Source organism: Lissotriton vulgaris, chromosome 8 (genome assembly GCF_964263255.1).
Source record: "Lissotriton vulgaris chromosome 8, aLisVul1.2, whole genome shotgun sequence".
Taxonomy (NCBI): domain Eukaryota; kingdom Metazoa; phylum Chordata; class Amphibia; order Caudata; family Salamandridae; genus Lissotriton; species Lissotriton vulgaris.
In genome coordinates, this window is record NC_141696.1 from 440,783,974 (window position 1) to 440,807,569 (window position 23,596).

General features: G+C 44.6%; 1 protein-coding gene across 5 annotated transcripts in view; it reads left to right on the forward strand.

The window, feature by feature from the left end:
• The window catches only part of INPP4A (inositol polyphosphate-4-phosphatase type I A), a 1,119,411-nt gene that overhangs the window by 839,922 nt on the left and 255,893 nt on the right, over positions 1-23,596 (forward strand). For 3 of the 5 annotated variants that reach the window (XM_086934219.1, XM_086934220.1, XM_086934223.1), the window contains 2 exons: positions 10,917-11,135; positions 14,067-14,367. In XM_086934219.1, coding sequence (XP_086790345.1) covers positions 10,917-11,135; positions 14,067-14,367 — 520 coding nt within the window. The remainder of the gene's footprint in view (positions 1-10,916; positions 11,136-14,066; positions 14,368-23,596) is intronic. The other 2 variants (XM_086934221.1, XM_086934222.1) reach the window with 1 other exon arrangement.

A 23,596-nucleotide genomic window follows, 5' to 3' on the forward strand; every position in this document is an offset into this window, starting at 1 on the left:
CTCCTTGCATGGCCTACTGGGCAGGGATTGTTTGCTTTCTGCTCCAGCCCAGCCGATAATATTGTGGTCTGTGGTATGTTTGCCTGCACATGCCCTGCCTGGTGAGCATCGGCAGCACCAGCATCAGCAGTGGAGCAGCTATGCTCAAGTCGCACTGATTGCCATCTGGTGGGCCTTGCTTTGCAGCATCTTCCTCGGGCCCAAACACTAGCACATCACCCAAACTTTGGTAGGAGCCCACCCTGGCTCACAATAGAGATATTCCAGCATCAGTATCCTCTTTGAGTATACCTGCCTCCTTGACACAGGCCAGGAGCCAAATGTGGCCATGAGTCTATCAGCACCTGTCACATCTAGGCACTACATCCTCTGACTGGGCTAGCCTGCTAAGCATTGTGTTAATCTTCAGGAAGGCCCTACAATCGCAGGCACTTCAATGGCTCAGCACACACAGCACGGATACTCACATCATCCTGACTTCTCCCTTCAGTGTGAGGGGTGCTGGTCTTGCAGCAGCAGTCTCATCTTGACACCACCTTAGCTTCTTTACTTTCCTTTTTCTCATGCAAGGACACCTTTGATGTTCCATCTAAGCAGTTGGTCACTTCATTCCTTCAAGGTAGGTCCCTGGGCACACGTTCTTCAGCTCCAGTCAGGGAACTTGTTCTGTCCCAAATGTGTGTTCGAATTCGAATGCGAGTTGGAAAATTGTGTGATCTTCATTCAGCATTCTTATTCTTGGATAATTCTCATCATATGTCTTGACTAATTTGCTTCAGTGATTAGAATATCAAAAAGAAATTACTCTCATCAGGTCCTGAAATTAGCATCAAAATTGTGAAAATGTTGCAACCACAGAATAAATCTCCATTCACAAAATGACTAGACTCAGCTCACTGGCAGTACCAACACTGGCAATGTTGTATGCATGCATTGAAAAATAATGAATCCTGGAGAATTATGAGAAAATCCCCATTATCCCGCCATCCAGACTCTCCTACTTATAGTGGTACAGTTATTCTTCCCTAGAGAGTGAATATGTTGGGGCATTAGGCACAAAAACATTTTTGATGGAGGATGGGCAGGCAAATTGTAGGTAGAGTCAAAAGGTCAAAGTGAAAGGTAGAACTGGAAACCGACATAGGATGTGAAGACGAGGAAGGAAAAATCTGACCTACTGGAAGGCAGAGAGGAGAGAGAGACCAATACATGAGCATTAGAGACAGAGGTAAAAAAAAATGGAGATAGACAGGGAGGGAGGCGAATGTTAGAAAGTTAGGAGATACAATGGAAAACAAAGAGATCTGTGACATCCGCGCAAAGACAATGTACAGGAAACTAGCTCTCTGTATGAAGCACTAAACCTAAGTACACAGTGGATCTCCATTTGGTTTACAGAGGCTAAAGAAGACAGTACTAACGCTCTCTTTTGTGGTAGCGTGGGCAAGCAGTTAGGCTTATAAGAGGATAGTGCTAAAAGTTTGTTGTACTCACTGAGGCAATAAATGACACACACTCAAAGAATAAATCCGATATCAAATTAGAAAAATAACACTTATTTTTATAGATTTTTTAAAACCAAAAATGTAGTTCAAAAGTAAGTAATGTTTTTGTTGGCAATTCTTATAGGTATGTAAATCTTTCAAAATATTGCACCTTTACGCACAAAGCAATTCTACGGAAGGAAAAGACATACATGCATAAAGGTAAGTATAGTCGGTTTCTGGTGTTCACTTTCTGGGTTTTGGATTGTAGTGAGCCAAGGTCCAAATTACTGCAAGCGGTTTTCAGGAACTGGCCAGGATTAGCTGTGAACAGGGTGCTGGTTAGGTTGGTAGATGTGCGTTATGGAGAAGGGGGCCTCCTGAAAACAGGCTGCACAGGGGGACTTGGGGACAAGTTCAAGATCTCCCAAACAGGGACTTGATTCGCCAGGGGCCTTGGAGCAAGGGGACATAGCCAGTTCCTCGGTACTCGGGCTGGGCGACTTGGGTGCAGAGTGGTTAAGTCGATTGAGCTGGATGTGCGGAGATATTCCTCACTGTTAGGGACAAGCAGCTGGCAGGGGCAAAATCAGGATAGCTGGGCCACTCACAAAGTGGGTCTCAGTGATGCCGATGTCCCTCGACAGCTGCTCGGTCGTGCTGCAGTAAGTATCTGGATTAGACTCTTGCTGTTTGTGTTTGGTGCAGAGCGTCTGGTACCCTGGGGGTTGATGCTACACGGCCCCGGTTGGTCCTGGTGTCTTCACACTGGGTCGGAAGACAACTTTGACCCTCCAGAGCACGAATACTTCTTCCTGGTCGTCTGTGGTGTCGGTCAAGTCAGGGAGATGCCAGATGGTGGGCCGGACTCTGTTTATTGGTGACTGCAGGGCAGTAGCTCCTCTACTCCAAGGGAGGCTGTAGGCGATTTTTGAAGGGCTGACAGGCAACCCAAGACTGTGGTAGCTCTCCAACCTGCAGGATGAGTCACTCTGTTGCGATTGTCGAGAGAGTTACGAGCAGGCAGGGTTTTGAACCAAAAGTTCAAAGGTTTTCTGCATTTCTTGCTTCTTCTCTTGATCCGCTGAATCTGAGTTCTTGGGTTCAGGGGTGACACCTAAATATTCAATTTAGGGGCATTAAGGAGAGTGACAGGTATTAGTCAATGGGCTACCTACTTTTAGGGGATCTACACCTTCTATATGACCACTTCCTGTGGGAAGTGGTCATAACCCTGACCCTAGAAGGCTAATTCTGTCCAAGACAAGATGGAAGAATCTGAGAAGGTGGTGTACAGATCAGCTAGGCCACCCTAGGGGTGATGCCGGCTTGGTGCTGGACACACCTCCTAATCTTCTAATTTTCCCACTTGTCTTGCCCAAAAACGTGTGGTTAGGACGGGGAGGGTGGTGGCATGGCATCTCCACTATCTGGAGAGGCCTGGGTCGCGTAACAAAGGTGGCATAGCCTTTGAAGCTTCCTGCCCTGGAATGCAGTTGCAGCGTGGAAGAGGCTCCACGCAGGAACTGGGCAGGTTCTGCCCAGAGCATGCTTTGTTTCTCGACCTCCGAGAGTGATTGCTCTCACTTCAGGAGATCAGAAACATGTCTAGGATGGCTGGATGGTCGAAACCAGTCAGTCAACACACTAGTAGTCTGTAGATTTTCAGGGGACACCTCTAAGGTGCTCTCTGGTGCATTTATTAATAAATCCAGCACTGGCATCAGTGTGGGTTTATTAATAGAAGATGTTTGGTACTAAACATCTGAGGGTACAGGGAAGCCATCATGTAGCTGGGGAACTCATAATCACGAGTGTCCAGCCCATGTACTCGGCATGGTTTCCCTGTGCACTTGTGGTACCTAAGAATGGACTTAGATATCCCTGGGACTTATCCACTCTTGCAGGTATGCCCACACATGGATATATTGCACCTTGCCCACACATGGGTATATTGCACATTCGTTAGGGCTGTAAGGCCTGTTGTAGGAGTGACTTATCTATACCTGGAGGCCCATAGGAATGAAGGTCAATTACCGAATCGGTAAATACCGATTCGGTAAAAGGGGGGAAAATTGAAGGGTGGCAGGGTGTCACTTTGACACCCTGTTGCACCCCTCAATTGGGTATGGGTGCACATGTTGCAGACATACATGCTCTAAGGGCATGTATGTCTGCAACATGGCACCGTTGGAAAAGCCAAAAAAAAAGATTTTTCAAAGGTTTTCATTATTTACCAGCAACTTCTAGTTGGTGGTAATTAACGAATCCTTAACTGAGGAATGCACTAACTTGAGTGGTCCCTACATCCTGGATTCGGTAATTTACCGAATCGGTATGTTAAGAATTCGGTATTTTACCGAATCCTTAAATTACCGATTCGGTAAAATACTGAATCCTTAAAAAATGACACCTACATCTAAAAAGCTCAATACCGGTCGGTAACGGCCGAAATTCGGTAATTTCGGCCGTTACCGACCGGTATTTGGCTACCTACATCTGGCCCATAGTGCTTGGCAGGCATGGTATTCAGGGATGTTTGTCATGTCGACTCTTCACTTTTCTCTGTACTAAGACATGCAGGCTGCAATGACAGCTTGCATGAACTTATTGAGTGGTCCCTCTGGGTGGCACAATTCATGCTGCAGCCCCTACGGACCCTCTTTAGTCCCAATGCCCTAGGTACCATGGGTACCATTTACTAGGGACTTTCTTGGACTCTAAAGTGTTGCCACATTGTGGATTAATGGTACATTATGGGGAAATAACACTGGTACCGTGGGCTTGGTTAGCAGGAAACCAGTACACTTTCAGTCAAAGTTGCATCAGATACCAGGCAAAAAGTGGGGCGTAACCATGTTAAAAAGGGCACTTTCCTACACAATGCGATCACTGTACTTTTCCCTTTCCCAGTGTGCCCCCAAGCAAGGTTTTCATGGTTAAAGGTTGATGAGGGTAAAGGAAATCACACAGACTGTCTTCTTAAGGTTTCATAGGCATATATATTTAATACTGATTGTAATATGTATTTTTTAAGAATAAATCTACTACTTTAAATACTGCTTTTGTAAGTTTTAGAGGAGCAAATGTTCTATACAAATGGTAGACTTGTTGTTCTATACCGTAGATATGCTTTCACAAACAGACATTCTGTTTCACACGGTCTTCCCTTACTTACCTGATAATTTAGTGGGGGATAAATATGATATGCTACATGTACACTCCCCATACCAATCTGGAGGAGGCATTGCAATGCATTTCCTTTTAAAAAAAAATTATTTATTGTAATAACTCTCAGATACACATCTACACAGAACTCAATCTGTACAGTATCAGTTTAAATGTTAGTTTAGGATTAACACCCCTTTACTGCTAATAATGTTGAGATTTCCACAGCAGTGCAGTCTCCATGACTCATAAAATCACTTCCATATATGGATACCCATGTACACTGAGACATGAGAATATTAATTGGTGGTGTCGACCAGCGTACCCCAAGAATTGTCAGTTCACTACTTCGAATTCCACCCATCAGCCCTCAATCCAAGTGTCATCTCTGATCTTTCCCACCCCAAAGCACCAGGCAATCCGGAAACCCTAACTAGTGAAGGGCGCACCCTTATTATTTAAAGATCTGTTATCCCACCAAATTCCTATTTAACATTCTCTAAATAATTTGTGGACAGTATCTGTATATGCAAACATGTGGGCCTTACACTTTTGAACCTTTCATATTCTGGTCAGATACCAGTCAGTATCCTTTAAACACAGGCATGTGAATATTTGTCCTTAAACTTTGAAATGGCTTTTTCAACTATGTGTCTCTAGTCAAGTCCCAAAACAAATAGCAAAATAAGTCCTTGGCAGGTGACATTCTTCTTTGTAGTAACAGCTTCAAAGACCGTCCCTTCATCTGTTGAGACACAATCTACTTGACTGTTAGAGAACCAGAATTGTCTGCACACTTTCATCTCAACTAACTCATTTTAGGTAGCAATTCTGACTTTAAGAGGGATTACCAGAAATACCAAGATTCATTGATTGAATGCTATAGTATTATTCTTTAGGCTCAATTGAGTGATGGAATTCAAAGTATATTCTAGGTAATTCCTTGCTGATTTGTGTCACTCAAAAATCAGTCTTGCCCATTCCTTTGAATATTTCCTGTTGGTATTGCTTCTGTGCATTACATTATTTCTAGCAATCCATCTTTGGCTGTTACCTTGGTCTCAATATTGTGAAAGGTACCCTGCATCTCCTTAAGACTTTTTGTCTCCATTCCAGTGTCTCTGCTTCATTCATATACATATTTCCCTACAATGTGACTGACTTAAAGAGGGGCATAGCAGGCTTTGCCCACAACTTGCATTTTTAATGGTACAGTGTGAGCTGTTACCTTTTTTTAAGAATGTTAAGTAAAGATGCTTGTGTGCTACATGTGAGAATTTAAATATTGCTTCAGAGAAAGATGATTCTGTGTTTTTTAGGATCCAGCAAGTATGCGTGTGTGTGTGGATCTGAATTTAAAAGGTTACATTCTGACTACACGGGGTAATGTGTAAACCAGGTCTGGCCGACTATTTTTATTTAGCATAATCTGCAAGAGGTGGGTAAACTGTTTTTTCCAAGCCTCTTTGGACACTGCCCGAATAAGTGAAATTTTTTCAAGAAAGCCTGTAAATAAATGATTCAGTTGGACTTACTAAGAAAACTTGTTCCAGAAGGATAGGAGCTTCTCTTACCTTGCCTTCCTGTTCGCTCAACAAACCCTTTAAAATATTAAAGTGCTGTTCAATGGAAAGTACTGAGATTTTAACTCAGACGCAGAGCACCCAAGCAAGAGGCCCTCCTTGGTTGCCCTTTTCATTCCTTTATGTTATATAGTTTGAAGGTAGCTTGTACTGACACTTTTAAGAGTTATGGTGAGCGTGGTTAGATTGCTGGTAAATTGTATTACTACGCCACCCTCTTTGTTTCTGTCACTGAGAAACTGCTGTTTCAAACCGTTCCTTTAAGCAGTTGTGCGTCTCTTACTAGTCTATGTGACATCACTGCTTCAGAATGCATTAATACTCATTTATGCCCCACTTAAAGCACCTTTAATGTGACCACATAGCTGTTTGGTGCATCCATCCCTTTAGCATCCAGATCTTTTCATGCAGAGAGTTACGCTTTCTTTCCAGCCCAAGTGTCTGAGTAGCGGTCCAAGAAGATCATTAGGGAATTACCCTCAAATGTCACTGTTTGTTCTCATATTGTAGCTTATAGCACCTGCTCACTGATTTCTACAGAATCTATTACCACCATCACAACCCAGCATTGACACAAAATATTGTGTGATCTTTGAGGGTAGCATGCCACTGACTACTTTCTTCTTCTCGGGATTTGAGACATCTCTTATTATCCTTATGATCACCAACTGAACATTTATTGTGGGATCCCCAGCAATGTGAGCAGGGTAGTCCTCTGCGGATTGACCAGTAAATAATGTTATTTTTGGATGGTATCCTGTTGCATACCCACTGATATACCTGAACAAGGTCCTTTAGACCGACAGTAATTGTCAAATCTACGTTCGGGATTGCAACACCCAGAGTTATTCATCAATTTTATGACAATTTATTAACGTATTCGTGGACACAGAAAAAGCAGATCATCTGGTATATTTTCTTTTTTTATCTTTTTTATTGATTATACGCAACTAGGTTGTAAAGGAGCCACCAAACTGCGAACAACAATGTCTGTCAAGAACAGTAACGTTAACAGCAGGGCCACCAGCCCATACCACGAGGGCCATCCACCAAACATTTGCACACATGAACAAACAACAACGTCACCCACGTACCATAATAAAGCTCCCCTTTGTAGCTGTCAACATTGGGGATTCCACTTGTGCCACCTATTAGGGGCTGGATTCATATGTGCTCTTTCACAGGCCCACATTTCTCAAACGTTTGCGGACAACCCTGTGTAGGAAAGTGCTTTTTTTGAAAGTGTCACCCCTACTTGTTGCCTGGTATTCGATGCAATTGTGACTGGAAGTGCACTGGGTTCATTCTAACCAGGTCCCCAGAGCCAGATCTCTTTTCCTAAACTGTACAATTGTTTACCCAATTGGCAATAACTTTAGCACCATCTGAAAGTCCCTAGTAAATAGTACTCCTATTACCTAGGGTACTAAATAGGGTCCCTAAGGGCTGAAGCAAGCATTGTGCCATCCTCAGGGACCCCATCACCACACTCATGCAGACTGCATATCTTGGCACTGACAAAAGTGAAAATACGACATGGCACACATCCCTGTGTGCCATGCCTGCAAACACTGCATGTTGTATAGGTAAGTCACCCCTATAGCAGGCCTTACATCCCTAAGGCAGTGTGCACTGTACTACATGTGTGGGCATAGCTGCACGAGCAGATATGCCCCTGTACTGACCTGTCCCATTGCTGGCTGTACAAGTGACCATGGGAGCCATTTTAAGGACATGTGCTGGACACTGGTAAACCCCCCAGCTACTAAAACTAGGGAAGTTTGGTATCAAACATCTCATATTTAAAAACCCACACTGATTCCAGTGATGAATTTATTGATACATGCACCCAGAGGGCACCTTAGAGGTACCCCGTGAAAGCCTACCAACTACTAGTGTGCTGAAAGACTGGTGTTTACACCCCCTCCCACAGGAGGACCTGCGAATTAGCATTCCAAGGCATGGGGCTTCAATGAGCCCACCGCCTTTGGTATGCAAATCTTGCATCCTTCACTGGAGAGGATGCTGACCCCCGCAAATTTTGTGCCTGGGCAGAAGAGAAAATTAGAAATCAGAGAGGCGTGTTCACTTTCCGACTAGTTCCACCCCTAGGGTGGGCTACCTGAAGTAAAGACGACTAGTTCCACCCCTAAGGTGGGCTACCTGAAGTAAAGACGAAAATCAGAAGGCTGCGATCTTTATGATGCCCACTTTCCACAGGAAGTACTCATATCAAGGGTGTAGTGACCCCAGAGTTCAGTCGGTTATTGGCTACTACCCTACACTCCCCTAACACCTCTAAATCTAGTACTTAGGGGAGTCCTTAGCACCAGAAAATCAGATTCCTGCTAACCTAAGAAGAAAGACATTGAAGAGCCGTGAGATGCAAGAACTGTGGAGAAGCAACTGACTTGGCCAAAACCCCACCAGCCTGTCTGCTTTTCCCACCAGATTGCGCTAAATGTGTCTCGTCCAGCAGCTGCTGTACCTCCAAAAGCCTGGGAGGACTGCCTGCCTTTAACAAAGACCCAGGTACTCCTATGGAGTAGCAGAGCTGCTTCCCTGCATCCTACAGGCACTCCAAAAGGACCGCTGCAAACCCGACACTGGAAAACACCACTGGACCTATAGCTCCTAGCCCGAGTTAAAGTGGACCAGTGGTGCCAGCGAGGTGCTCTGTCCGTCAAGAGACAAAGCCCACCTTGGGTTGCCAACGGTGGACTCACTTATGCTGCCTGCAGCCTCTTTGTGCAGGCCCCCTCTTCACTAGTGTCTCCGGTGCCCAAAAAACCCGATACCTCAGAACACCTCTGCATCCACCCACCCACCCACCCTGGAGAAGATGACCAAAGGTGTCCCCACGTCCCCGAGCATCGTGAGACCTGAGCCCCCTTGTTGGTTCAGCCTGACTGGCCTCTCAGTCCCAGCTTGCAGCCTCTATGCAACTGGAACCTTCTCCATTAAAGTGAATGGGACACCCAGCGCCGTACCACACCTCTGAACACAGACACCCCAGCGCCTCCTGAGGTGTTCTGTTGGTGTAGCCTTGGACCTTGCAAAAAAAGGAGATGATGGATGGATCACTGAAACTTTTTAGAGACTTATCCCAAGTCACTATTAGATCTGGGTTGAATCCATCATCGTTCTTAAGCTCACTTCGCTACAGACCCAGCCATATGCAAATCTGTCCTTTACCCTGCTCCTTATGGGAACAGTTCAGCCCGAGCTGCCAAGCCAGGTCTTCCCTGGACCGGAAACAAGCCTCCTGGGACCGGTTTCAGGGTAATGCCCCTCATCAGCCAGGCTGGCTTGAATCCAGTGGGAAAGGGTGCAAGGGACCCACGTTTGCGCATACCCTGCCAACTTAGGCGAACAAAATAAAGACAAGGAAATGATAGACGAAGCGCTGAAACTTTTCACACACTCACCCCCAGTGGCCTTGGACCTTCCCCATACTCACCTTAAGTCCAGGACATTGGTCCTTAAGTCGTTGTGTAGTGCCTGAATGCAGTACATGTTTTTTTCCCCACAAGAGAACATTGGGCACACAACGCTGAGAAGCACCTTTGCACCTGGCCGCCCCAGCGCCACCCGAGCTGACCTGGTGATGCTGCCTTGGACCGTGCCCTTTTCTCACCTTAAGTCCAAGAGATTGGTTCTGTGAGTCGCTGTGAAGTGACTGTATGCAGTATTTGTTTTTCCTCCATAGGATGACGTTGGTGCCTCTGAAAATTGCACTAAGTGTCGACTTTTGAAAACTAAAAGTATTTTACTATGTCTAAACTTACTTACCTGATCATATTGATTCTGGTGCCCAAATATAAATAAAAATACATGTTATTTTTATAAGTTGGTGTGGATCTCCTTATTGAGTTATGAAAATCAATTATTGACTGTGTGTGTGTATTTGGAGATGTCTAACACTCCTATCTGATAATCCTAAGGCTGCTCGACCACACTACCCCCTAGAAGAGCACCTTGGGATTGCTAGAGCAAGCCCCTATCCACTTATAAGGGAATACCTGAACTCTTTGCTTTAGGTAAATCTAGGAAATATAGACTCTCTCTGTATGTTTCTATGTATTCTGAGCTACAGCGTTTTTAAAAATCTGATTTGCATTAAACTCATTCTAATATCCTTTTACAACAAATATCTGCTTTTTGGTGTGTTACATTTTTCACTAGAGATTCTAATTTTAGTCTTCATGTTCATAAATATCCTGTCTCTTGCGTATCAAAAAGCACCACATCAAGTATTTAAGTGGTTTTTGGGAAGTGTTATGGTGTGACCGTGTAATATATGGAGTAGAATATTGCAAACCTTCGGCCTTGTTTCTGTATATGGTCAAGGAACTCCTTGGTGACCTGCAATATCCTTATTATGTACAGCAAGGGTATATTATCCCTTATATTTTAAGTTGCAGTTTATATTGTTCATTGTTTCAGACCAGGAGGACCATACTAGACTGAAATGTATCCTTAATGCTAGTATAAGCATGTTAGTACATATCTAATTTTTCGCTGACTCTGCAGATACAGCTATGAAGACCCATTAACATTATACCATGCATTTTCTCTCATAAGCAGGATACAGGGATCTTAATTTCGAGCTTTACAGAGCAGTGTGAAATGAGTGGTTAGTTGCACTCTGTTAACACTTATCTATTTGCCATCCTTCTAGACAAGGCAGCTCGTCTCTGTCTGTGACTGCAGACTCCTGGCAAACGCAATCCAAGGGCTGAATGCTGCACGACCAGATTACATAGCATCCAAGGCATCTCCTACCTCGGGAGATGTGGAACAGGTGATGCTAAGGAACGACCAAGATACGCTGGTGGCAAAATGGACAGGCAGAAATAGCCGGTCTTCTCTGCAAGTGGACTGGCACGAAGAAGAATGGGTGAGGTATCTTTAAGTTGCTTATGTTTACAAGAGTGTGTCATTGTTTTCTGTTTGATCTTGTGGCTCTAGTATAATAAAGATGATTGAAATATGACTGTACAAAAAATCTGCAAATGCTGTGCCACTATACGGCATCACAGAATATTTTGTATTCACCTGTGTTGGTTAGGGTAACAGAACACTTAATAGGAATTTCTCATCCTCAACAACTGACTTCAACAGACCCTGAGCATACCTCCTTCGAGAACTCTTCTCAATTTCATAATATCACTAGAGAAAGGGTATTAAACCCGCTGACAACTGCCTATACCTCAGTAAGATAAGAGTGCAGGCTATTAAGATCTGGAAGCCCGATTAATCTTGTCATCAAAGCCTTCTTCAGAAAGAAACAGACAAAATCTTCATATGGCTGCATGATTTTTTCTTGTTTGTTACTGCGTCCCTTATGAGTACTTTGATTTTAATATGAAAGTAAACATTTTGCAGAATATTAAGGAAGGGAATGGAAAACTACTCAGCCAAAATGAAAGTGTATTCCCCTTTCTTGTGTCTTCCAGGTAGGAGGTACTGTAAATTATGTTTGCAACAGTGGTGTTGCTGTGATCTACACATTCTACTATATTCTTTGATGCATTACATTTTCCTATAAAGCCTGGTAGTTATAAGGCAGTGGTCAAGATACATTTTCCTTAACAACCCTTCCCTTCATAGTTATTTATTTACAGTGATAGTGCAGGGGTAAGAACTCTTTAATCTGACATTGAGAACCAAAATCTCAACCAAATTATATTGTGCTTGTGTCCAGAATTTTTATTCAAACTTCATAGTCAGTAATCCACAATGGGATCTAAACTATTAACTTGACAATTTCAAAATCAAATACCTCAGATATTTAGCAAGTCTCGATGTGAGATTTGGTGTAGCACATGCAAACCGGTCGCTAGCATCTCACAAAGTGCGGATCTCAGACAGTATTCACAGATAAACAGGCTCCCCATTAACATTGTCTGCCTTTTGGGGTGATATAATTCCTTTAGTGTATATCCTACAATAGAAAACAATGGCTCCCTCTCTGATTTCTTGGTGCATGCCATATTTCTGTACTGTAGTAAAATGAAATATATATATTGTGTTATAGGTTACATCTGAAGAAGGAGAACAATTTGCAAATAATTATCAAAACGAGTTTCATGAAACCAGTTAATGCTTAAAATGTTAGATCATATCAATCCCCGATCGGTCCTGAAGGTTTGGAACGGACTGGCGGTGCGTAAGGGACTCTCAAAGTTCCCCTCCCCTCGAACTCCGGTGGTGGGAAATCCAGACTTTACACCGGGACTCGAACATGCCCTATTCCAGACGTGATAGGGGGACTTGCTGTCGCTCTATTGGGCATTTTTTGGACAAGGAGGGGCCCATCTCTTTAGACAGAGTACGGGAGGATTTTTCAATCCCTGAAAGCGAGAGGCTTCACTACCTCCAGATTAGACATTGGCTCATGCAACCCGCAATTAAGGAGGCAGCACAAAGACACCTGACAGACTTTGAAAGATGGCTCCTCACCAAACACATGGTAAAACTCCTAATCACAGAGTTGCATAGTATACTACTTTGGGAGGCAGCGGGATCAAAGCCCCTTGCACAGATCTGCTGGGAGGGGGAGCTGGGGAGCCAACTGACTGCTAGAGAGTGGCAGGACACATATTATTGGGCACGACATGGAACCCGCAATACAGCCAGCATTGAAACCGCCACTAAGATCGTTACCCCCCGCCCCCCTCCCTGTCTACATCAAGGCAACACGGTGCATAGTGCAGAATGCTGGAGGTGATGTGGATCCCCGGGGACCTTGCTACATCCTGTGGAGATGAGCCAGACTGGCTCAATTTTGAGGAGAGATTTCGACAGACGACGATAAACATTTTAACACCCAAATACCCCGATTCTCGGCTTACACCATTCTGGGGCTACCCAATGCACTTACATACTCACTCAAGTCCCGCAGTGGCAAACACATTAGCTTAGCAGTGGGGGCTGCACACCTGCCAATTCTAGCACATTGTGGAACAGAGAGACTGTTGACACATCTAAAATGGCTTCATCTCATTTAGCAGGTGCTTGAGATGGAGAAACTTACACTGACATTAACCATGCAGGGGGACTCTTACCAAGATTTGTGGCAACCATACATAGCGCTTCTCTCCCAGTAATTTGTAGAACTGACCTGTCCCCAATATCTGCGACTGCTCCGGTTGACGGAGCCGGTGCCTGCGCTACACGCAGAGTCCACACCCAAGTAATCTATTACTCTCCTATCACTTTTATCTATGTTATTTTCCACTCTGATGTGAGCACCCTGAAGAGGAAGGGGGTGGATAGGATGGAGTTGGATGGGGAGATAGTTGGGACAGTCAATTTGTTGCATACTTGTAATGTAGTATACCTTCATAACACTACGTCAGCGTTACTGGTTGGCTATGTTAAGTTCATGATTGGCGATAATAAAAACAAATTTGAACCATAAAATGTTAGTGTAAAAGTGAACATATGTGCCCCAAATACCCTCACATATTTAAAGGTTGTGTGGAGAAGGCTTTGCATTTGGAGAAATATTTGGAAAAAAGAAAATTGTGCCCATGTACATTTCCTCCACATTTACTTCTGTGGATTGTCAACCCTGCAAATATTCCACAGGAGCAAGCATTGAATAATACTGCTGCGCTTCTAAATCCACAGTTGACATTGATTTCCATGCACCGCCTGTAATTTTTGTAGATGCAGAGATTCATGTGTTTTCTTAGAGGTCTTCTGAATCTGGCCCTAAAACATAATGTTGTTTTTATTATTTTATATTGTCTCTTATAAATCATTACTGGCCATTGTGAGCTAAGATGATTACTTTAATGTTTCTTTCTCTATCCCTTGCCAGGAGAAGGTCTGGGTGAATGTTGACAAGAGCCTGGAGTGCATCATCCAGAGGGTGGACAAGCTCCTGCAGAAGGAACGGCTGCACAGCGACAGCTGCGAAGATGTTTTTCAGTGTGATGTCAGCTGCTCTAGTAAGAAAGGTAATCGGATGTCGCGAGCCTACTGGATAAATCCAGAATTCTCTGATGAGATATCGACATCGTCATCATCACCGCCCTATTCATCATCATCATCAGTGCTACCTCACCCACTACCTTCATCCTTATCATCACCTCCTGCATGCCTTTCATACCGAATTAAAAGTGCGTATGCTAGAACCTCTTTCCTCACGTTATTTAATTTTTTTGATTTTTTGTTTGCATGCTTCAAACCACTTGTCCTGTATTTAAACTTTTCACTCAGGTGATTGCATCCAACTGTATTCATTTTTTGGTTCCCCTGTCTCACAGGAAATAGAGATTATCAATATTAAGAACAGTGACTTAAGTGTGTTTACATAATGATGATAGTATCAGAAAAGGTGTTCAAAAAGGTGAATGCTTTCCCTGAATGTCAGCATGCTCATATAGTGTGTGTGCTTAAAATATGTTATGCTCTTGACTGTAATTGACAGTGTTTCCATTCAAAATATGCATTGAACTTTTTTACGAAGAGCAATATGTAGTATTTTCAAAAATATCCAAGCAAATTATACAGATTAGTAGCCCAACCCCTTTTCAGCCTTAGATCATGATTTGTGTAAATTGCAGAATTGTACCCAACATACTTTAGGCTCGGTCATACCAATAAACATATTATTCTGCATACGTGCTTCTGTTTTTCAACATCTGTTTGCAGGTGCATCTCTTCGCCCTGTTAGAGTCCATTTTATCATCTGCTAAGTTTTTCCAATTGCTTTAAGTGTGATTTTACCAGCGCCCACATAGGTTTTCATAACTACACTGTTCGCTTTGCATGGTGTGTTCCCTGGATGGGTTTTCCACCAGGCACTGGGACCTCATATTCACAAGTACTGCTTCCCTTCCGCAGAGTCACATTCCACCTAGAGAGTCCTTTTCCAGGTATGGGGGTGTGGGAGCTACGCCCGGCGGATTGTCAACACCAATGCCCCTGTGGTCCGGAGCCTCTGCACGCCTCTTCTCCCTTCCTCCTGCCTTTGACTCTCAAACTGCATACCCTCCTTTGACTTCTTTTCCTTTTTGCTCCTAATTCATGCTCCCTGATTGGCATCTTGGACTTTTTGTCTTTTTTTACTTTTGCCCCGCCCACCATTTTGTTGCTGATCACTGCTGATCTCCCGGACCTGGACCCATCATCTTGTTGTATTTATGTCCTTTCTCCCTTTCCTCCTTTCTCACCCGACGATCCTCAAACGTATTTCTCCCTCTGTCTGATCTGCCTTACTCCATCCCCCCTAACTCCCTCCCAGTCCCGCACCCTCTCTCATAAAACCACTTTTGTCCCCCTCTACTTTCTCACCCCCTTTTGAATTTTTCCACTATCCTTGTTTATTCCGCGCAACTCTGTCTTTAAATTACTTTACCTTTACCTTATGCTAATCGTTATGATTCCTTATCTCTTGAGTCGAACGTTTTCCTCTCTACACCTGTTCTGCCTTCACCCCATACCCCCTCAGGTTCCTCCCCCTCTCCCCCACCTATCCTTTTACTCATATTCTTATCCCCCTTCTCCCTCTCTGCCTCCTATGATTTGTCATTCACTTTGTAATTTCCGTGAAAAATGTCTAAATTATTATTGGTGTAACTTGCTGTTGTTCCTTATGTAAAGCGCTCTGATATCTCCGGGTCTAGCCAGTGCTATATAAAACTCAATAAATACAAAATACAAACACCTAACCTGCTGCTCTGGGCAGTCTTTAATGTTGACGTTCTTCCATTTCCATGCTTGTCTGATGACTTGCTCCGTAAAGAGGCCCCTTCGATGAATGTTGAGTCTGGGCTCAGTGCACAAGAATCTCCAGGTGTTTTCTGTTCAAGGAAAACACTGCAAAGACTGTAGGGCCCATTTTCAGGAAATGAAAAGTATATGGGCGCATGCTCCAAGATTGTGTTCACAAAATGGTCACTAGATCCAAACACCTTCAGGGCAATACCAAATTTACATGTTTCAGAATTTGCACAGAATTGAAGGCATGACTTTGCCTGTTACAGGTAGAACTGGTACATCCAGATCCCATTCCTCCAAACTTATAGGTCATGAACTTCAGGCCACAGTAAAGAGATGACTCTTGTTTAGTACAAAAATATTCATACAATAAAGACCCGCCATCACCCATCCAGAACCAGTACATTTCACAATCCCTACTCTCAGCAAAAGACTACCAGAGATCCCCATGTGCCTCTGTGCCTGTTCTGTAAAGCTGTATGATCTGTGGTGTGCTGCCTTTATTTATCTGGGGCTAAATAAAACCAATATTCCAAAAGGCTAGTGGGATTTATAATGCATCTTTTAAGCCTGGCTGTTTCCAGTAGGTCTCACACCAGAGTTTTTTCCAGAGAACCTACATTTATGACAGGCCTTTAATACTCCGGTTGGTTTCTTCTGAGGTTAGAGACTGTCACCATTTATGCCTTGCCTGGGATTCCTGAGGGACAGGCTTAAAGGACTTTGCACCAAGCCTCTCTGAACATTTCCACTGGCTTTTGTCAAGGTGCGTCTTCTAGCCTAATAGGGGGTTCCTTTGTGTTTGATCAAGCTTCTGGATTGCCTGATTCCTCCCACTTAGCTGACATCGAGTGGTTTTCCCTGGTTGCCTGGCAAAGCTCTAACTCTAGTGTTTATTGTGCTGCCATTGGGTCACCCCTAGCAGTGCTGTTAGCTTATTTTTGAATACACTCTGTGACCTTTTCCCAATTCCGGATGTATTCTTTGCAGGTCTTGCCATACATGTTTCTGCTCATTTCTGGAGGATTCTTGGAGGTCAGCTCATCTGTGAGATGCGCCCAAGGTGTTCCTAGTGTGTTGTGATACGCCCTGGGGCCAGCACTATTCTTTCCTTTGGGAACCAACTTGTTTACACTTCTTGCATCTCATAGTTGTGCTGAGTCCTGGACCTCTTTCCCAATCTTTTCTTCCCTTTGTTGGATGTATCAAGATGTTTGATTGCTCTTTTATGTGATTTCCTTCTAGAGTCTCGGTGGGCTCTCTGACCACTGATCTTTTGATTTTCGAATCAGTTGATCTGGGTCATTGTTCTCACTAAGTCTTAGCGCATTTACCTTACTTTGCGGCCATTGCTGAACTCGTTCAGCTCTTGGGCCACACAGTAATGGCCCTTCTGGCAATGCTCATCATGAGTATCTTTTTTACTTGGCCATGGCCATTTTCAAGTCAAAATGTCTTCTAAGACAGGATTTTCCTTGCCTCTTGACGCTGCAGTCTTCAGATAAGCTCTGATTCCTCACCAGCAGAACAGCCCCAGATTCCCACCTTTCAGCAGAACTACCTCTGCTTTTTGAAGGACGGGTGTTGAAATGTCTAAGTGAGGGAGAGGGAATTAGAAAGTGTGCTGCTAGGAGGAAGATCTGAAATAAGATGAGAAGGAGATGAGTGGAATTTTGATTTGATGAATTTTAACTTTAATGTAGATAACATTATATAATATGACTAACATTTTTGCCATCTAATGGTAGGGAACACCTGCTGTTTGTGCTCTGTAACCTTTGTCAGTATAATTTACAACAAAATGACCCACTTATAGCTTTTACCCTCGGATGCTAATGAACGGGTCACTTATAAAGTCACTTCCTTGATATTCCTATTTAAGTCATTAATTTCAAATTACCTCTAACATTGTTCACGATGCCATAGCAAGTGTCTTCTCCAATCGTGGCTTGTTTTGGGCCACCCCTCACATACTTTGGTCTACAACCATTCTTAACCCTTTCGATGCTCATGACGAGCTCAGCTCGTCATGATGCACAGTTGAGCTGTGCTGATGACGAGCTGAGCTCGTCATAAATACAGTAATAAAGCAATTTCCAGCACAGGGGGGGAAAACGCCTAGCGCCAAGGTGTTAATGAATGAGCTGCCTTAATTTAGCCGAGTTTTAATGCCAGTCTCTGACCCTTCAACTTAAGACTCACTTGTTCCTTCACAGGATCTATCCAGAGAGCTCACTGTTTTAAGTTCTGTGTTAAACTCATAAATCGTGCAAAAGCACTTTGACGCCTCGTTGGAGTAGTAAGCGCTATATAAATGCAGTTACAATACAAAACAATACAGTACCATGTTACTCATTCATTATCCATAAATAAACAATTGCACAATTCCAAATCAAGCACTTCCAAAACATTCTCACAATATCAGGGAGTGATCCTCTCCTGGGTCTCAAGGATGTGCTGCTCAGATTGCGACCGCTGTTTTTGTATTCTTTCAATCTAAGATTGCACCACTGTAAAAAAGCCACGCACTATGGAACCACCTCTTTGATATTCAGCAGATGATCAAGCGAATAGGCAAGGTGTAGTTTCTATCCATAATGTGACACACAATTATTGATTTTAACAGAGCAGCTACTTCCCACAAGAACTCAGGCCAACTCTTGTCTTGTGACAAATTCACAGATTTTTCCTAAGGAGGCCTATTATGGAGTTTTTTTATTCTTCTTAAATGAATGGAATTCCTAGATAACTTATGGTTCCTCCGGTAGCACTCAGGTGCTTACTCTAATATGCTGGACAACAGTGCATCCATCAAATGTGTCCTTGATGGAGAACCCACATGGGTGCCATTACAGGGCAAGGTTTAAAGCAAGATGGGCCACTGAAGTCCTCCTGATGGCTTCCTTTAGGTTTCTGATTTTCCTGCAGCCGGCTCCTCTGTTTTTTTTAGCCCTCCATTATTGCAAGGGGGAGACTATTCTCCTCATTGCTGCTGAGCTGAGGGCGACAGGAGTTTGTTTTCCTGTGTTCACCTTTTACTTGATCTGCAGATGTTAGATTCGCAATAATAGGTTTGGGAAAGGAGTGTCTTTCATTGGGTCTCACTTGGTGCAATGGATGCTGCAGGCTGTTCAGTCCCGGGCCCTTTTAATGCCATGTCTGGACCAGCCCTTTCACTCCGCCTTCTGGGCTTGCCCTGGGGATGGCCTCCTTGGGTTCATGAGAGGCTATTCCGTGCCTGTGGTGCCATGACATGGAGTGTGCTCTGGAAAGGTGACCCAACAAGCAGAACTTGCACAAATATATGCAGGTCCCAGGCTTGTCCATAGCCTGAGCACCAAAAAGCAGCATGGAGACTTAAAAAATTCTTGCCCTATGGAGGGGGTAGGAACTGGATGTGTATGACCTCAGACACCAGAAGTTAGAAGAATGGCATGCTTCATCAGAGGAAGGAGGGGTTCCTATATGGAAAGCACTTCAGAAAAACCCAGAAGTAGTAACACATTCGGTGTGGGCAGGTGTGAGAATGGCTGATTTCAATGAGCTGGGGATGACTATTTAGTGGCCTCTCAGAGGATCCCCTGCTCATCGGCACGGAGTTTGTACAAGATGTTCCACAGAGCCGAGAGATCTTGTTGAGCTATGTCATCTTTTCTCTTCAGGTCACAGAGGAAATCCTTCCACTTGTCGGAACTGGTCACTTGTCACTCTTTTAGAGGCATGGGCCTGAGACCGTGGCATCAGCAATGCCTTGGAGGGCTATTGTTTTCAGGCAGCTGACCTCCTGATCCAGAGTGCATATTCATCTTTGTCAGACAGAGGGCCTTAGGAACCAATGTGCGACAGCCATGGGTGCTTGGAGAGGTAGTCTGCAGGATTATCACATCCTGGCTTTTGGCTTGCCGACAGTTGATATATGTGGAGCTGCTGGCCAATTTTTTTATATAAAGAGTTGGCTGTGGTGCAGTACCTGCAATGAGTGGTATGAGTAGCTTGTGGTCAATTATTACCCTGAAGGGCCGTCCATAGAGGTAAAGGTGAAAATGGTGGCAGTTCCATTTGATGGCAAGTGCTTCCTTTTCTATGTGGGCGTATTTCTTCTCGGTGTCATTGATTGCCTTGCTGGCAAACGCGACAGGTGCCCACAGAGCAGCATTCTGCATTAGGACTGCGCCAAGGCTGATGGGGCTAACACCTACCACAAGCTCAGATTCTTTTGCAGGATCAAAGTACGCCATTACAGTGTCCTCGAGGAGAGTGTTCTTGATGACTTGGGATGCATCATCCTCTGTTTTCCCTCCACACCCAGGGGGTGGATGCTTTGGTGAGGTGTTTCAGAGGACTTTTCAACATAGGCAGGTTGGAAATAAATCTCTCGCAGTATAGTTCAAGGCCACGGAAGCTTTGGACCTCGGCAGCTGATGATAGTGTAGTCACCTCTTTAATGTCCATACCTTCGCCAGGGTCGACCTTGATGCCAGTGCTCTAGAAGATATAACCAAAGAACTCCATTTCCTGACAAAGGAACGCACTTGTTTCAGTTGAGGCCAGCTGAGTCAATCCATTTGAGGGCTGCATGCAGGCTGCGATGGTGACTCTCGAGAGTGGGTACATGAATGAAGATGTAATCGCTGGCATTGATGACGCCCTGAGACCTCTGTGGATTCCTGTATCGCATTCGGCAAGCCTACGCTGCAGATGATATTGCAACATGTTGCCTGCGATAGCGGCGGAGGCCGACGTGGCTGCATAAGGTTGTAATGTACCTACTGTCCTCATGCAGCTTCAGATGGTGGTAGCATGAGTTCAAGTCGAGCTTCGAGAACCATTTGGATCCTTTGATGTTTTTAGTCAGGTCGTCAGTGGTGGACAAAAGGTGGAGTTTTTGTTAAATGGCTTTATTGGGGAAACACGTCAATGCAAATGCAGATTGCACCCTGGCTGCTTGGACTCCTTCTCAACCACCATAGAGGACACCCAAAGGGGTTGGGCCCAAATACCTTCTCATTGACTCCTGCATCCTCAACTTTTTGCAGGTCAGCCTAAAACACAGGGCGCAGGTGCAACAAAATTCTGCAGTTCCGCAGTGCAACAGGGTGGTCCTCAGGGTCAATATGCAGTGAGACCGGAGGCATCTCAATTCGGTGAACAGGCTGGGGAAGTTGAGGAGTAAGTGGTCAGTGTCACTGGCCAAATCACCAACCGCTCCAGTAAAGTTGATGTGCACAGCGGTGTGCCAGCTGAGGAGAGTTTCGGCGTCTAAGGAGGTGCCAAAGACGTTAGTGGAGCAGACATGAGCCCCTTGGGAAACGTAGGAGGTGAACATTCCAACCAGCGGGATAGGGGGCGAGATACTGCGCCATGCTGGTTACATTGACCGATGTGCCCTTGTCGATCAGAGGTGTAATTGGAGTGTGGCCTATGGTTACTGGGCATGGGGGGGGCACGTCATGGACAGTGCCCCGGTTCATGAGTACACGATATGAAGAAGATCTTGTCATAGGTTGGAACGCTGCTGCTGCACGTGTTCAAAGAAGTGCTTCCAGGGTCTGATAAATGATCATCTTTTAGCACCCTTACTCTCTGGCACTGAGGTATGCCACACACTCTGGATGTGGGTGGTCTGCGTCCGTCTCTGCAGACTTTAGCGAAGTAATTGAGGCACTGGCACATCGAACACATTTTTCTTCTGGCTAGGCATTCGTGAAAGGGTGTGAGGTGAACCCACAATAACTACAGGAGTCCTTGGTGAGGTCTTCTTTGCGTACAGGCTTCGGTGTACTCCATTTTAGGGGGGTCATTCGAGACTGCAGCTGCTGATTCTGTTTTGATGTCTTGGAGTGGGAGTTTCAGTGTTGTGGCAAGTTTATGGAACACCATTTCTAACTAGTGAGCCCGGTCATTGGACACTTCGTGGGAGCGGACAAGCATAAGAATCTCAAGTGTCATGATGGGGCGACAAACGATGTTGCGCCTCAGTGTGGCTAACCAGCAGCCTTGAATTATTTGAGCTTGTACCTCTTTCTGTAGATCATCCTTGATGCAGGTGCCAGCAGGCGTCCTCAGGTTGGCGTAGAAGAGGTCAATAGAATCACCTTCCTGTTGTCTAGCTTGCTCTGGCATGAACCTCTCAAATCTGGGCTCATTTGGGGGGTAGGAGTACTTGTTGAGGGCAGTTATGGCTGTGTCATAGTCATTGTCAGCACTAATGCTAGGCAGGTTGTGAAAAAAGTTTAAGATCTCGCTGGCATAATGTAGCAGCAGGAATCGTTTAGTCTCACCAGCAGTCTCTTTAGTGGCCTTGAAGTAATTGTTCAGGTGCACAACGAAATGCACCAATGTGGAACTTCAGTCGTAGAGTCACTGAGCTTGCTGAATGGGGGAAAGGATTGGATACATGTCCAATGACATGGGCGGGCATGAGGCATTGTGACAGAGCATCAGCTGCTAGGCTTGGAGGCTCAGCTTGCTGTTGGAGCAATGTGTGCGCACCATCCTGCTGATCAGCACTCATGATGATGAACAGGTGCGAAAAGAGGAATGCCCCGGCAAACCAAGCTGGTGGCAGGGTTGGACGTGCTGCCATTGGCTGGAAGGGGCCAGCACTCACCAGAGAGCAGAAATGCAGGGCTCATGTTGTGCTCGTCGCACTGATTATGCCAGGCAAGGTGGCAAAATGAAGCACCAAGATGGGGCGAGGAACATAAGAAGCGGCACTCGTTTGCAGCAGAAGTGTCCCCAAAGGCAGCGAGAAGGTGGATGCTGTATGGTGTTGAGTCAATTCTACTCGGAACGGGTGAAACAGCAAGCATAGTACCACGGTTACTTTTGCGGGCTGAGGTATGTGTGAACAAGGTTCTACCTCGTTGCCACTGTAGTGGTGCACCAGTCTGCGATAAATGAAGAACAGATAGGCGTTGGTGGTTTCTAGCTCTCCGTCCGCATGGGCAGAGACTTACCTTTTTATTAGCGCACCCCTGATATGTCACATGGGGTTGAGGTAATGTGTGCACGTCAGCTAGTCGTAACAGGTTGTAACCCTGTGATTCACCACACTCCCGCAAAAAGGGGGAAAGAGGTATGATAAAGGGGTGTTTGTCTCCCAACCACACATTTATTTAATCAACCAAACAGATTTCCAGTCAAATACATTTTAGTCCCATCACCCCTATTCCTGTGCATTTACCCAACAGTTTGTTTGCCAAAGAGTAGGAAGGGCTCATCCTCGTATCTCAAGCATATCGCACCTAATTAGGAAGTTGAAAGATTCTTTGGACCATAAAGGCCTCTATTACTACTGCTCTCAGACATTTAATTTGGAATTCAGTTATATTGACTAACCACTAACATCAGGAGTTAGTGATTGGTCTAAAAAACATTATTAAATGCCAAAATAGAAATTATTATTGATGAATATATTGTGACCGCTGTCACTGTTATATCTTTAAATAGGTTCCAACAAAAGTGCTTTTTTGCTTGGTATTGCTAAAGGTTGAGTTATCTGTAACTTATCCCCTGTTCTGCTCCGCTTGCTTACGACTGGAAATTTTGTTGATGGTATTATGAAATGGCATGTAGAGCTCTCTTCATCTTATTGAGCGAAGCCTAGTCATGCTTGTGAATCTT